Consider the following 13,819-nt stretch of genomic DNA (forward strand, 5'->3'; position numbering starts at 1 on the left):
TTTTTTTTGTGTAATATCGGCTGTTTCTTGTAAAATCCGACCGGTCACGACCGTTCAATCGTCTAATACGCGCACTTTCTAAAAATCGTTCAAAAATTGGTCAATATAGGTGCACACACAAAAAATATCGAACTGGCATTGTTTAGTACGTATATCGATCGGAATCCGAGACGAGAAAAATTGCCAGCATTTACAACATTCGTAATGGAATTCGATTCGTACAATCGCTCGGATCGAGCCTCGCTTTTAGCGTATATACACTTATTATTATATAAATTATTCACTTTGAAACACCCACATACGTTTGTGGCGAGCGAATTCTTACGGGCGGCTTTTGTGTATATGTGTGTATGCATTTCAGAAAAGCCGGTTCGTATTCTTCTATTGAGAGACTTGCGACATTCAAATTTATATAAATTCGTTTGCGTACCGAACGTGTATGGGTGACTTATTGCGCAATTTGACACGCCGCGCTAACAAACGACTCAAATCTGATTTTCTCGACGCGTGAAAATTATTCGCGCGTGTGTGAAAAGGCGTAAAAAATTTTCTCCCAGTCGGAAAAATGTATGCTTGTCGTTTGTAGTTTTTCACGGGGGACTTTGATGTGCTCGCCGAGACGTTTCTACTGACTGGCAATTTATTCTGCTCGGTTCAAAATTAATCAGAAGTGAATAGATGAGTTGAAACAGGTGCTCAGTTTACGTTGTCAATTCAGACACGGATTCTCTTGGCAGTCAAAGGGTTAAAGTTCACTCCTGTCTCATTCGGTTGAGCTCTCACTGAACACCATAGCAGTATAACGGATGATTCAACATGGTTCTCAAGTACCCACACTTCGTGTGTTGTATTGAGGACGCTTGATTTCACCTTTGCTCGCACGTTGCCATCTCCAATCAGATGAGAAACCTTTTAGAGACATCCTCAATTCTCAGAATGCACCATGATAATGTTCCAATTTACAGTTAAAAGTAATAAAAACATCATTATTCTGTATAGGACACACGGTGTCAAAAAAAGACGCAAGGATTGCCTACATATAATTACGCCATCCTTAGAAAATTACACATAACGACCGATAAATTGACCATTATGTCGAAATTGAGGATCATGTGAAATTAATCTTCCCATGTGAAATTAATATGTATGTAGATACCACTAAAACAAAAAAAAAACGAATGAGCCTTTTATGAACCATTATATATTGAGATCTTTTTTATAAAATAAAAACAGATGCTAACGATGCAGGTAAATAAGAAGGTTAGGGCATATTTTGAGAAAGGTAAAGGTGCAGACACACGGAATGATCGCGACACTTGTGTATTTTTTAGATAAGCAAAAACGCTAGCTCGTCTAATCTATGCCATTGCGATCCTTAGGAAAACTCAACCCCTGAAGTGTTTTCGGTGATATTTTATATATGTATTAACAGGTTTGACAGTGATCGATAACGATGATTCTCACATATGAAAAGATGTAGGATAAACTTGGCCAAATAATAAGATCGTAGGAATAAACAATGACATGAAGACACGCCTGTCTCAGCTGGAGTCTACCTAGGCGTGCTGTACTTTTGAGTGTATTCTTACCATAATGGCGCAAATACACAGAGGCACGCGTCACGTGTTTTTTTTTATAGATAGTTTTGCAAATGTAAAAAAATGCTAGGACGCATAATCTATACTATGGCATCCAGTCCAAAAATCACCCCCTGGAGTGTTTTCAGTGATATTCTATCCTTATATTGACATAGGTTTGTCAATGATCGATAACGATGATTCCCATATTTGAAGAAATGTAGGAGAAACTTGTCGAAATAATAAGATCGTACGAATTAAAAATGACCTGAAGAAACACCCTTCCCAGCTGGAAGTTCCGATACGTGCATGGCGTATTTTTTTTTTGATTTTTAAATGCTTTTTATTATTACGAAATTATGTTCACAATACATCTTATATCTATTTTAATAGCTACTGATCTACTGATCATTTTCTATTTTACAATTTAATTTAATTTGGTTAGTAATCATAGTATTATATTATTCTAATGTTAATCTACAGCATAATAGGAAAAAGAGCTCAAAAACCTATTTACAATACTGTATGGCGTATGATTCAGTGTGTTTTCTCCCTAATTTGCATTGTTAATTTCAAGCATCAGGTCGTTATCACTTACAAACTATTTTCTTGTGACCTGTTTAATGTTGATTGTGGCTTATCAAAACAAAAATTTAGTTCAATATTCGTATTACCTGCAACCTCACTTTACTGTATTTAACCGACCTGCTTTATTATTGTGTATGTACATACATATGTATATGTACATAAGGTCGACTCAAAACCACACATATGTATTATTCTTTTCAACTATGAATGTATGTATGTAAATTTTACTCGTTCTTACGACAAAAAAAAAAAAAGATATTGTTTTCCCATGAATGATTGTCACTTCAATAGATCGTAATTGTATACACATTTGTATGAATGTACATATGTATGTAGTAGCTACATAGTACGCAAGAGGTTCGCTCAAAAAGTTTGTTTTCTCAAATTATTATTAAGCAGGAAAAATTTCTAAAAATAGTTTCACGAACGTTAAACTATTTATTTTTGCATACATTATTAGATATTGTTTAATGTGCGACGTAAATAATTAAAACCATTAATCGAAAATGAATATTAATTGGAGTATTATACGTACATGCATTTAAATAACTCGTTTTGAGAATCACTGTGTATAGATAACGCTAATATGCTTTACATCGCTAACGACCAAAATGCGGCTCTTGTGTGTGAATCGTTCTATATCAACACATTTAAGATATTAAGACACCTATAATTATAGCCAAATAAACAGAAATAGCCTTATTAATTCATACTAAATCTATATAATTGTATATATATATGTATGTATGTATGTATATAGTGTATAATTTTATGGAATATATTTTGAACTTATTGGGGCCTATCACACTATCAATATTATCACGGAATCCACGCCTATCGCGATCCGTATTGATAGTGTAATACATAGGTCAGTATTTATAATATAAACAGCTTAAACATGGCGAATCTAATAGTAAATATTCATTTTTGTTTTTTTATTAAATTTATTTGAATCGAAAAAAAATTGACTCGTCGTCATAGAAATTTTGACTTGTTTACGAAGTACCCCCGCCCCGGGGGCCTTCGCCCCCAACGCCCCCCGTCACCCGTCCCCATGTCGTCATAGAAACTTTCCCAACCAACATTATATACTTACATACAAAGTCTCTTTCGAAATTATATATTAGATTAATATGATATTTCAACGATTGAGCTTTAAACGTTGTTTTATATTTCGATTAACTACCCATTATGTATGAACATATGTATACTATTTTTTGTTTATTTAATCAACGGTCAAATATGGGAACGATTTATTAAATATCATTTAGTACTCGTAGAAAGTGAAAGTTCAGAGCTAAGATGAGAAAAGCAACGTATATGTTTTTTTTAATATATGAAACCGGTATGATTTACAGAAAATATTATAGAAGCTGTCAGTATTATTGGATTACGGACTTTGATGAAGAAAACTAAACAAGTTTTTATTTATTTTTTATTACATTATTAAGTATTTGATGGATCGTTCGTTTTACCGCGAATTCGATATCGGATAAATTGCACGCAATTTAATTAGAGGTGATCGTAAATTTTCTCGGTAGATTTATTGGTAATTTTTCTCTGTTCGAGAAAATGCGAGGCTCGATCATTTGCTCGATGTGATAATATCGATATTATGGAAACTTGTTACATTATCTCAACACATAATTAACATTAAATGTTCACCGGGTTTCTTAATCAATATTGACATAACGTTTTGCAAAGGTACATACATATAAATTTGCCACGTCTGAAATTTAATTCGACGTGTTATTATGTTAATAAACATCGGTGTTTGCGAATTGATTTGAAGATATTGTTTGCGTAAGATCAACGTTGTAATTATTGACACGATCCACATCGAAATACTCACTTTTGTGTCATCTTCTATCGACAATTATCCACAGTCGAGAATAACGGTAAAATGGCGTCTGTTCCGGATCCGAACGACCGGCAAAACGATGTGATCGTCAGACATGCAATCCAACGGAGGATTATTATGGCATTATTTAAATGCCAATACGTATACGCACATGCCAGAGTTTCACATAGTGCAAATAGTTAACATGTAAATATGTAGTAAGAGAGCTACCTCACATCGATTAAATATCAATGAAGGCTGACGATGTTCATTAATTAATATGTGTCTTTTGAGCTCATTTATTTTTTGTTGCCGATTTTAATTGTTTATTTCTATGCACCAGTTCGTTGGCGGACCCATTTCGAAAGTGAACACACCTGACTGGTGCGTGTAATTATCATATAAATAAAAGTAGTTTAAGCATGATTGATTATATTATTTAAAAAACAATAATATCATCCGGTTTATTTTTTATGTTTTTTTTTATATACATATATTTAAATTAGAAATTATTTTATACAATAAATCTTAAACAACCCTTTGATTTTGTTTCAGGAAGCTGGCCGCGGAATGTCGGCTCAGAGACCAATTTCCGCGATGAGACTAGCGACGGTCTCATGCCTATTGATTTGTCTCTTTCACACTGCGCGTGCTAAAGCAGGTAAGATATATGCGCTTAGCTTTGACCGCATTTGCGCGCGAGAAATGTATTGCCATTATACAAAAATAAAACAAACGAACGAAATGCTGAGGTGACAGGCGCTTTTGCAAGTGTTATTCGAAGGATAAAGATATTACAAAATTTTGCAAATTAATCATGATCGAATAGTCCCACTCTTCTAGTTTTTATGCTGTAGCTTAAGGGGGTATTCTAGTCTAGAGGCATGAATTTTAGGTATTTTTTCAGGTGTAATAAAAAAAAACAAAAAATATTTTTAGTAGAAATTATTTTACCAAATATTTATTAATGTTTGAAGAATATATAGAAAAAAAATCAAAGGAAAAAATTCAAAATTCAAAAAGTTACAGGTTGATGAAGTGAGGGTCTCAAAAAAATGGTGCGCCCTGGTTGACACGATTCCAACCCTCCTAGTAAGCCAAAATCAAAAAAGCAAATTAATTCTTAATCCAAATACTGCTATGGCATGAACTACGGAAAAGTCAAACAAAATTTTTTTCACAAAATAGCGGTTGTCTGAACTAAAAAGTCTTTTTTTTACCAGTTTTTTTGACTTTTCCGAATTTTTTAAAATTCGGAAATTGTGTAAAAATTGGAATTTTATCATAGTTCTAATTCATGCGATAGAGGAATGTATAGAGAAGGCTCACACCAAATTTCAAGTAAATTGGTCATTGAGATATCATGTCAACCGTCTCGAAAAAAGTAGTTTCGAGAGAAACGCGTTTAAAGTTACGCGCCGGTCAGATGCCACGCCACTAAAGCAGCTACATATATCTCCGAAAATAATTTGAATTTTGAAAAATCCTCTTAAAGGCTTAAGATTTGAAAATATGAAAGAAAAAAATCGATTTTTTTCAAATTTCTAGACTAGAATACCCCCTTAAATTTGTAAATTAAATAATTTCGTTTAATGTTTTTTCATACTGGAGACATGTTTGAAATTGTTAAACCAAAGTTGACTTTTATTTGAGTTGAAGATTACATTCAATTCATAGTAATGGAATGATATTAAATGATAGTTATCAATCAAAAAAAATAAAAATGATCAATTATTATATTTGAGTATTTGCTTATTTTTTCAATCAAAAGTTTCTCACGTGCAACATCGAAATCGACGTTCAGTAATATTTGACTCATCACGCAGAATCGCCTTTCACTTTTGTGAATAAATGAAAAAACGCATTAAGAATAAGATGTAATTTGTTCATCTGTAAAATATTGCCATCATTAGCTTCTCAACAAACATAAATGAGTTATCGTAATTATACGTTTATCTTAGTAAATGTTGGTGCGATATCTTTGCTGTATTGATAACCAGATCTTTCAATGGTTTAAAATAGTTATATTCGCAACAAAATTTAATATATCTCAATTGCTGATTATATCTAAATAGTGTTTGAACCTGTCGATGTAGTATATGTATGTATATGTTTGTCCAAAACCATTAATATTATCACAAGTGTTAAGAATCGACAGATATCGTAGTCGACATCAGTAGTTCTTTAAAACACGATATTTTACTCCTCAAGTCACTATTTGTAAATGTCGAAACTGATCATTCGTGATAGATCGTTTTGTCCAATGCAACTTGGCCAAGATATTGCAATGCACATGCACTTGTTGAATAGCGATTGTACTCATTGAATTCTGCGTCTTATTATTTACGTTGAAACTTTTGACAGCAATAAGTGGTACTGATAGGCATATGTGTGAGATCGAAAAAAAGACTACTTGTTAATTTTTTTCTATCAATCTGTTCAACAACTTGGCTGGTTTGTCGCAAAACTTCAAAGCCCTAGTCAGGTCAAGCACTCATAGCGGATGTTTAGACGAGTGTTAGAACATAGCAAAGAAGCACTTCTTCGTGGATGTCAGCTCGGCAGCCACATCATCCGCTCTGAACGGGGATCTACGGGTCATCCTGTATCATATTTCATAACCACAAGTGATTCTGCCCTAACAAGTATTGTAATACCTGTTTATGCACACGCGGAAGAGAAACATACAATATATTGTAAATAGATTGCAAATTATTTGCAGACTTAATTATATGCGTAATAAAATAACTTAAAATAACATACGAGACCAGAAATAAAGTAGTTAAAGCGTTCAAAATCTTCATGTCGTTTAATGTTTCTTCATATTCGAAACGGGTCCTTGATTTAAATTGACTGGTTGTTTCGTTGCACTTGAATGACTTCATCTGAGTTATATATTTTTTTCATTTACACCATCCATCGTGTCTGTAAAATGTTTTGCCTTTCTCTTCATACTGTTTTTTTTTTTAATTCAAACTAAAATAAATCATTACGAAAAATTCTTTATACTATTTTTTTTGAACAAATCGATACATCTGTTATAACAAATCACATGTTTAAAAATGAATAATTGTTTTCAGTATTAACAGCATCAACTTAATTTTTTTTTTTAAATGCTTTTTATTATTACGAAATTATGTTCACAATACATACATCTTATATCTATTTTAATAGCTACTGATCTACTAATCATTTTCTATTTTACAATTTAATTTAATTTGGTTAGTAATCATAGTATTATATTATTCTAATGTTAATCTACAGCATAATAGGAAAAAGAGCTCAAAAACCTATTTACAATCCTTATAAATGCTCATAATACATCTAATACATAATATTCACTAAAGACTCACTAAAGTCGATGACCTAAAGCAGATTGTGTTTAGGTAATTTGTGTATCAACTTAATTTAAGATTGATGTTTCATATTGAAACATAAGCATTCATATTCATATACATAATATCGCTATTCTGTATGACTGTATGTGTGCCTGTCTGTGTGTCTGTCTGAGATTACGCTCGCCGTACTATAATAGTCGTTTCGATTCGACATACATATGTACGTCACAGCTAAACCACTGCCAAAACGTATACGAATATAATAACAAAAGAAAAAAAAACTTCTATATATACTGATCGCTACTAATATTTCCACTTGGCAGAGGATTTACTGCCATCTATTGAAAATTTATTTAATTAATTAATTAAGTTTTATATTGTTTATATGTAGGTAGGCAGTTAGGGCTGTTTTTACAATTTTTTTCATATTAAACAATTAAATATAAATATTAAATTAAATATATTTAAAAGGTATTTGAAAAAATTCAACTCAAATTCAAAATTGGAGATTGAACACATGACCGATGACACATTTCTTTTAACGTTTTTTTTATTTAATAACTTAATATGCCAACACCCATGCGACGATATTTCATCGGGTACATCACTAGTATTCATATATTCTTACAAATATTATATTATTTTTCCATTTGACCTTTACTTATCCAATCGGAAATGGTTAAAATATCAATGTATTGATGTATTTTAGTGTAGATTCTGAGAAACGAACCTCCAAAGTGTAAAACGAGTTTCTGGTTTCTATTGACAACCGTTTTTTTTCCTACAATATGTGCTAAAAAGCTTTTCAATATGGCTGTGGGCCACTTAACGTTCTCCAGCACAGGTATAGAGTGTGATGTACATTATCTACATTCTAAGTTTATGGATAGAAATTGATAATTCACATGACTCGGGCATATTAATGACAAAATTTTGCATCAATAAAGATTATAACAAAACTCGAAAGTGTGCCAGATGACGCTATCCCATGAATAAATAACTTTTTTTTTTGCACAATTTTGGGTCTGATCTTCAAGATCACAATTTTCGCTGGTTCGAATCATACTGGTTCTCCAATTAAAGCACCGATATTCAACTGGGTCAGTTCGATTGCCCAATGCACTGTCGCAATAGTCTCGGGTGCACCGGCACATACTTGTCACCGTAACAAGTGCACACTATTTGAAAGTCAATTTTTACAATGGACGACACCAGCGAATGTTTGAGAATCGCGCAACTCATGAATAAAACAATACAGGTGTGTCTCGAAATGATCGAACACTTGTAACAGGAACGTTGCAAAGCCCTATACACTTGGTCAAATATTACATTCAGGCACTGGTCTATTGAATTGAACTAGAATTATGCAATTCGTATACATTTTTTTACAATAATTTATTGTCACTTTGCATTCTTGTTTAAATATTGTGGTTTGTAATGATAAGTGTGTCATTGTGTCGCCTGTATTTTTTTTATTATAATTTGATGTGAAATTATGTTTACAAAGTAATTGGGGTTAGAATTATTATTAAAATAATCATGTGGATATAATAATATCAGAAAATTATTTAAATAATGTTGATTTTATGTTCATATGTACATATAATATGATTTTGAGAATTCGCCGATTTGTATTCAGGGGCATTGAGTAAAAAATGAATTGATGAATATATAAAATTTTATATTAGTGTTCGTGAGAAAGCGGAACAAATCGGTGTAAGATCTGACAACTTTTTTATGAATCTATCAGATGTGTGATGCCTTTTTTAAACATGCAAATCTGCCAGGTGCTTAAATCATTTTTTTACTGAACACCAAAAATAATGCACTGAAAAGAAATACCAAGACAACAATCTTGACTTAAAGGTGAAGGACCGGCAAATATACATATGTACATATATAAAATATGATATGGTCAGTAGGAAAATACCTCTTCAATTTTATTTTAAAAAATCTTTATGCATTTCAATACCCAATTTGTAAACTTCGTAAATTTACCTTGGTTAAAAACACTATTTTTATGCTATTATTTAAAATAATTACAAACCCACATGTGTTAAAACAAACTTCTCAAAACTTAAAACAAAAAAAGCGATAAAAATGTATATAGTTATGTTAATAACCAAGCGAAACTACATAATAAAAATCTTGTAAAAATAGATTGATATGTAGATGTTTAACAAAATCGAAATCAAAAGTAACAGTTCTTTGGAGTTATTTTTGACGCTAGAAATGAATGAAAAGTAGATATCCATTTTGCATATTTTAATGTGTAGGTTGTTATAAATAAATTATCATAAATATACATAATTTGTTATTTTTTGCAGGTTTATGTGAAGTGGAAACTGGTCAGTCAAGTATCATCTTGGACATCGAAGAAAGTCGCGGAAGCTGTTCGTATAATCCATTTACATACATTGATATATTTGATTTTTGTTAAATGAAAATTGTAACGTAATGAGATTTTTATTTTAGATATTCAACAATCAACAAAACCAGCAGAACTTCCGATTGAAGGAGATCCTTTTTCTGAAATAATTTTAGACTTAGTTTTCCCCAAAGGAAATCCCATATTTATATTGAATGGAAAAAAATTGCAACTATTGGAGCCATTGGATAGAGATGCTGAGAATTTATCTCACATTGTTTTCCAGGTAATACTTATTTTATACTATAAGAAAAATTATGATATATTTTATATTCTATATAAATATTCAACGGATATACACTATAATAATATTAATATTTTTCAGTTAACATGCTTAGTGAAAGCAACAAAAAAGAAAAGGACTATTCCTGTGATTGTAAGAGTTTCTGATGTCAATGATAACGCTCCTATATTTCAAAATACACCATACGAAACGACCGTATCTGAGGTTATTAGTAGCTTTAGTATTTTTTGTATTTTATTTAATTATTGTATTTTAATATATGTTTATTTATGTTTTCAGTTAACACCAATAGGAACAACAATATTCCAAAATATAAAAGCAACTGATGCTGACGCAGGAGTTAACGGTCTAGCAGAATATTTCATTGTCGAAGGAGATGGAAAGAATATTGGAACAGATTCAGGTGTTGGAAATGATAGAATCAACACTGCCGATGGTTTTGGATATTTTTCGATTAATCTACCTCATCAGGGCCAAGTTACTGTGAATAGAAGTCTTGACTATGAAAGAACACAGCGATACTTAGTGACAATTGTTGCATCGGTAAGAACCATCATTTATTTATAATGTTCCTTTCAATGATTCTAGAAAATACTAAAGTTTTAATATCTGAACTATTCTAGGACCGGGCCAGAAATTCCTCCGAACGATTTTCGAGTACAACTACTCTCACTGTCAATGTGAAAGACGATGACGACCAAGATCCCTCGTTCATTTACAAGGGATGCATGTTACATGATGGTGCATGTATTAATCCTGAATATTTTTCTTCTGTGAGAATTCAATTTATTTTGTTCATATAAATTTTGCTTCCATGTGTTAAAACTTCGTTTGTATTGTATAGGTGTCAAGTGGCATATTAGCTGGAATATTAAATATTCATCCAGAGAAAATTCAAGCTATCGATATGGATACAATAAACTCTCCTATACGTTATAGTATTTTACAAGGCACACCATCATCATACAACGAATATTTTGAAATTAATCCTACTACGGGTGCTGTTAGGCAAACGAAAGCCGTAGACACTGGAATAGCCAAAAAATTTGATCTCATTATAAAGGTAAATAAACTAACTATAATATATGAGTCATTATATTTGAAATTGGCGTAAGTCCACTTTTCTTCATTTCGGGAAATTTCTCGGCAAACATTAAATATAATGTTTTGCGATTTACAATATTTAAAAATACTGGTGGGCTGTAATAAGTTTATTCTGCTTTTCGGAGATTTTGGACTTATCGAATTAACAGTAGTGATAACAATTTGTGAATTAAGTCAAACTGAAATAGTGTTTTTGGAACTGGAAATTGGACTTCCGCCACTTTCAAATATAACAGCTCATATTTTTCAATCTGCTGGTTATTTTCAACTACATAATAAAAATATAAATGAAAATATAGGCAGAAGAAATGTCCGAAGCTAAACGATTCACTACTGCTAAACTGATGATTGTCGTCAAACCTGTGGATGCGAATCCACCCGTGATTCACGCATCTTCACTTGAAGGACATGTGAATGAAAATGAGCCTATCGGTACAAAGGTTTTGGATACAAACAGCAATCCAATTGTACTCGCTGTTTCCGACGATGATCTGGTATATTTCATAATTTTAATAAATATAAATAGTGCAATAGAATTTGTAATAAGTTTGATATTCACTTATAGGGTCCTAACGATATTAAACCAATTTACGCTTTCGAACTCACAACAAACTATTTCCAAATTGATAAAAATGGTATATTGGTTGTCAACGAAGAAAATCTCGATCGAGATCCTCCAAGTCCTGGAACTTACAGATTCCAAGTATGTCGATGAAGCTTTAATGTTTTAATCTTTTATGCTTACTTTTAATATAAATATTAAAACTACTTGTAATATGCTTAGGTTGTAGCCCGGGAAGCAAATGGTCAAGGAGCCTCAGCACCTTTATCATTAGAAGTAGCTTTAGATGATGTTAATGACAACGCTCCAATATTAGTACCACTTCCACACGTCAATGTTCCAGCTGGTGAAGGACGAAGGCTTGTCGTAAAGGTAAATTCTGTATATGTATAATGTATTCATATTATAATAAATATTTTCTTTTATATTGGCAATAATGCTAATTATATATTTGTATTAATTTTTAATTATTATATTGTTTTTTTTTCATTATAGGTGGAAGCTTCAGATAATGATTCTGGAGAAAATGCGCACATAGTTTATGGTATTTATCATGTATCAAATAATGGTGCTAATAAATTCAAAATTGATCCTAAAACAGGAGAAATAGGTATTATTCATTTGAATAATTTAGTTCCGATGAAAATATAATGTTTTAGAATATAGTAAATTTAATTTTAAATTTTTAGAAACGGTTGGTAAACTCGATGCTGGAGAGCAATACAGTATCACCGTTCAGGCAAAAGACGTTGGTGGACTTTCTAGTCAGGGTATTGTAGAAGTAACTGTTTCTCCAGGACCGAATACTCGAGCACCTGTATTTAAACAAAGCGTATACGAAGTGCAAGTGTCTGAAGGTGCAAGTATTAATTCAACCGTTGTTTCTTTATTGGTCAGTACATATTCCAAATATGACATTTTATAGAATCAGCCTTGGTTTATTGAATTCAGTGTTTATTGGAATTTTTAGGCAGTTGATCCTGAAAATGATCCTATCACTTATTCCATAATATCTGGAAACGACTTGCGACAATTTTCAATAAGCCCGAATAATGGAGTTATCAGTATAATACGAAAATTAGACAGAGAAGATTTGACGAGATATCAATTGGTGCATATAGTTTAATTAAAATCTCATAATATGACTGTGTCTACTTTTTAAATGATTTATTTAACTATCCTGTGATTTTTATAGATGGTGAAAGCTGAAGATACTGGTAAACTTTCAACCACAGCGACAGTGAATATAAAAGTAACTGATATCAACGATAAAAATCCAGAATTTGTCGAAAGTGAAATGCCATATGTTTTTAAAGTCAAAGAAGGTATTTTTATTGCATTTTGAATTGTTTGTATTTTATATTTAAATAACATGTTTGTATTTTACACTTCTCAATATTTATTAAAGGTTTAACTAACGTCACCGTTGGTAGAGTTAGAGCGACAGATCTTGATGAAGGAATTAATGCTTTAGTGACCTATTCTCTACCTCAAGACATTCCATTTGTGATTAATAATCACACTGGAGAAATAGTCACTAAAATGGCATTGGATTATGAAACAAAAAAGGTAGTGATTTATATTTTACAGAAATTAATATAGAAAAAATTTTAAATGACTAAAATTGTTTTTTTTTTTGTTAAAGGATTATACATTTGTGGTGACTGCAAAAGATGGAGCTCCAGAGCCTAGATTAGGTACAGCTAGTGTAACGGTACAGGTTTTAGATGTGCCAGACGAAGTGCCAACATTCCCAAAGTCAACAGATAGAATATCTGTTCCAGAGAATGTTCCTGATTTTCTGGTTACTAAAGTGACTGTAAGTAATAATAAAAATAGGCTTATTAATTTTAATATTAGATTTAATTAACATAAATCAATAAATTTTTTTAGGCACATGATCCTGATACAATGAAAGAAATCACATACATAATAAAACAAGGCAATACTGATATGTTTTCAATTGATAGAAAAACAGGAATAGTGAAAACTCTTAGGGGTTTGGATTATGAGCGTGAAAATATGTATGTCTTGATCATCGGTACGGAAGAAAACAATTCCAAAGAAGACGGATCTACTACTAAAGTCTTTGTAGATGTTGAGGTAATCATTATTTTCATGAGTGTAAGTAAATATTT

At 31.7% G+C, this 13,819-nt stretch overlaps 1 protein-coding gene across 1 annotated transcript in view; it reads left to right on the forward strand.

Moving 5' to 3' along the window:
* Positions 1-13,819, forward strand: part of Cad99C (cadherin 99C) — a 69,792-nt gene that overhangs the window by 51,244 nt on the left and 4,729 nt on the right. The window contains exons 2-18 of the mRNA XM_077429600.1: positions 4,561-4,666; positions 9,671-9,736; positions 9,819-9,997; positions 10,097-10,219; positions 10,295-10,558; positions 10,639-10,788; positions 10,860-11,078; positions 11,419-11,613; positions 11,685-11,822; positions 11,904-12,053; positions 12,177-12,291; positions 12,371-12,573; positions 12,652-12,792; positions 12,877-13,006; positions 13,090-13,250; positions 13,327-13,500; positions 13,575-13,784. Coding sequence (XP_077285726.1) covers positions 4,576-4,666; positions 9,671-9,736; positions 9,819-9,997; positions 10,097-10,219; positions 10,295-10,558; positions 10,639-10,788; positions 10,860-11,078; positions 11,419-11,613; positions 11,685-11,822; positions 11,904-12,053; positions 12,177-12,291; positions 12,371-12,573; positions 12,652-12,792; positions 12,877-13,006; positions 13,090-13,250; positions 13,327-13,500; positions 13,575-13,784 — 2,709 coding nt within the window. The 5' untranslated portion in view covers positions 4,561-4,575. The remainder of the gene's footprint in view (positions 1-4,560; positions 4,667-9,670; positions 9,737-9,818; positions 9,998-10,096; positions 10,220-10,294; positions 10,559-10,638; positions 10,789-10,859; positions 11,079-11,418; positions 11,614-11,684; positions 11,823-11,903; positions 12,054-12,176; positions 12,292-12,370; positions 12,574-12,651; positions 12,793-12,876; positions 13,007-13,089; positions 13,251-13,326; positions 13,501-13,574; positions 13,785-13,819) is intronic.

The sequence above is a fragment of the Arctopsyche grandis genome, chromosome 4, assembly GCF_051622035.1.
Source record: "Arctopsyche grandis isolate Sample6627 chromosome 4, ASM5162203v2, whole genome shotgun sequence".
NCBI classification, from domain to species: domain Eukaryota; kingdom Metazoa; phylum Arthropoda; class Insecta; order Trichoptera; family Hydropsychidae; genus Arctopsyche; species Arctopsyche grandis.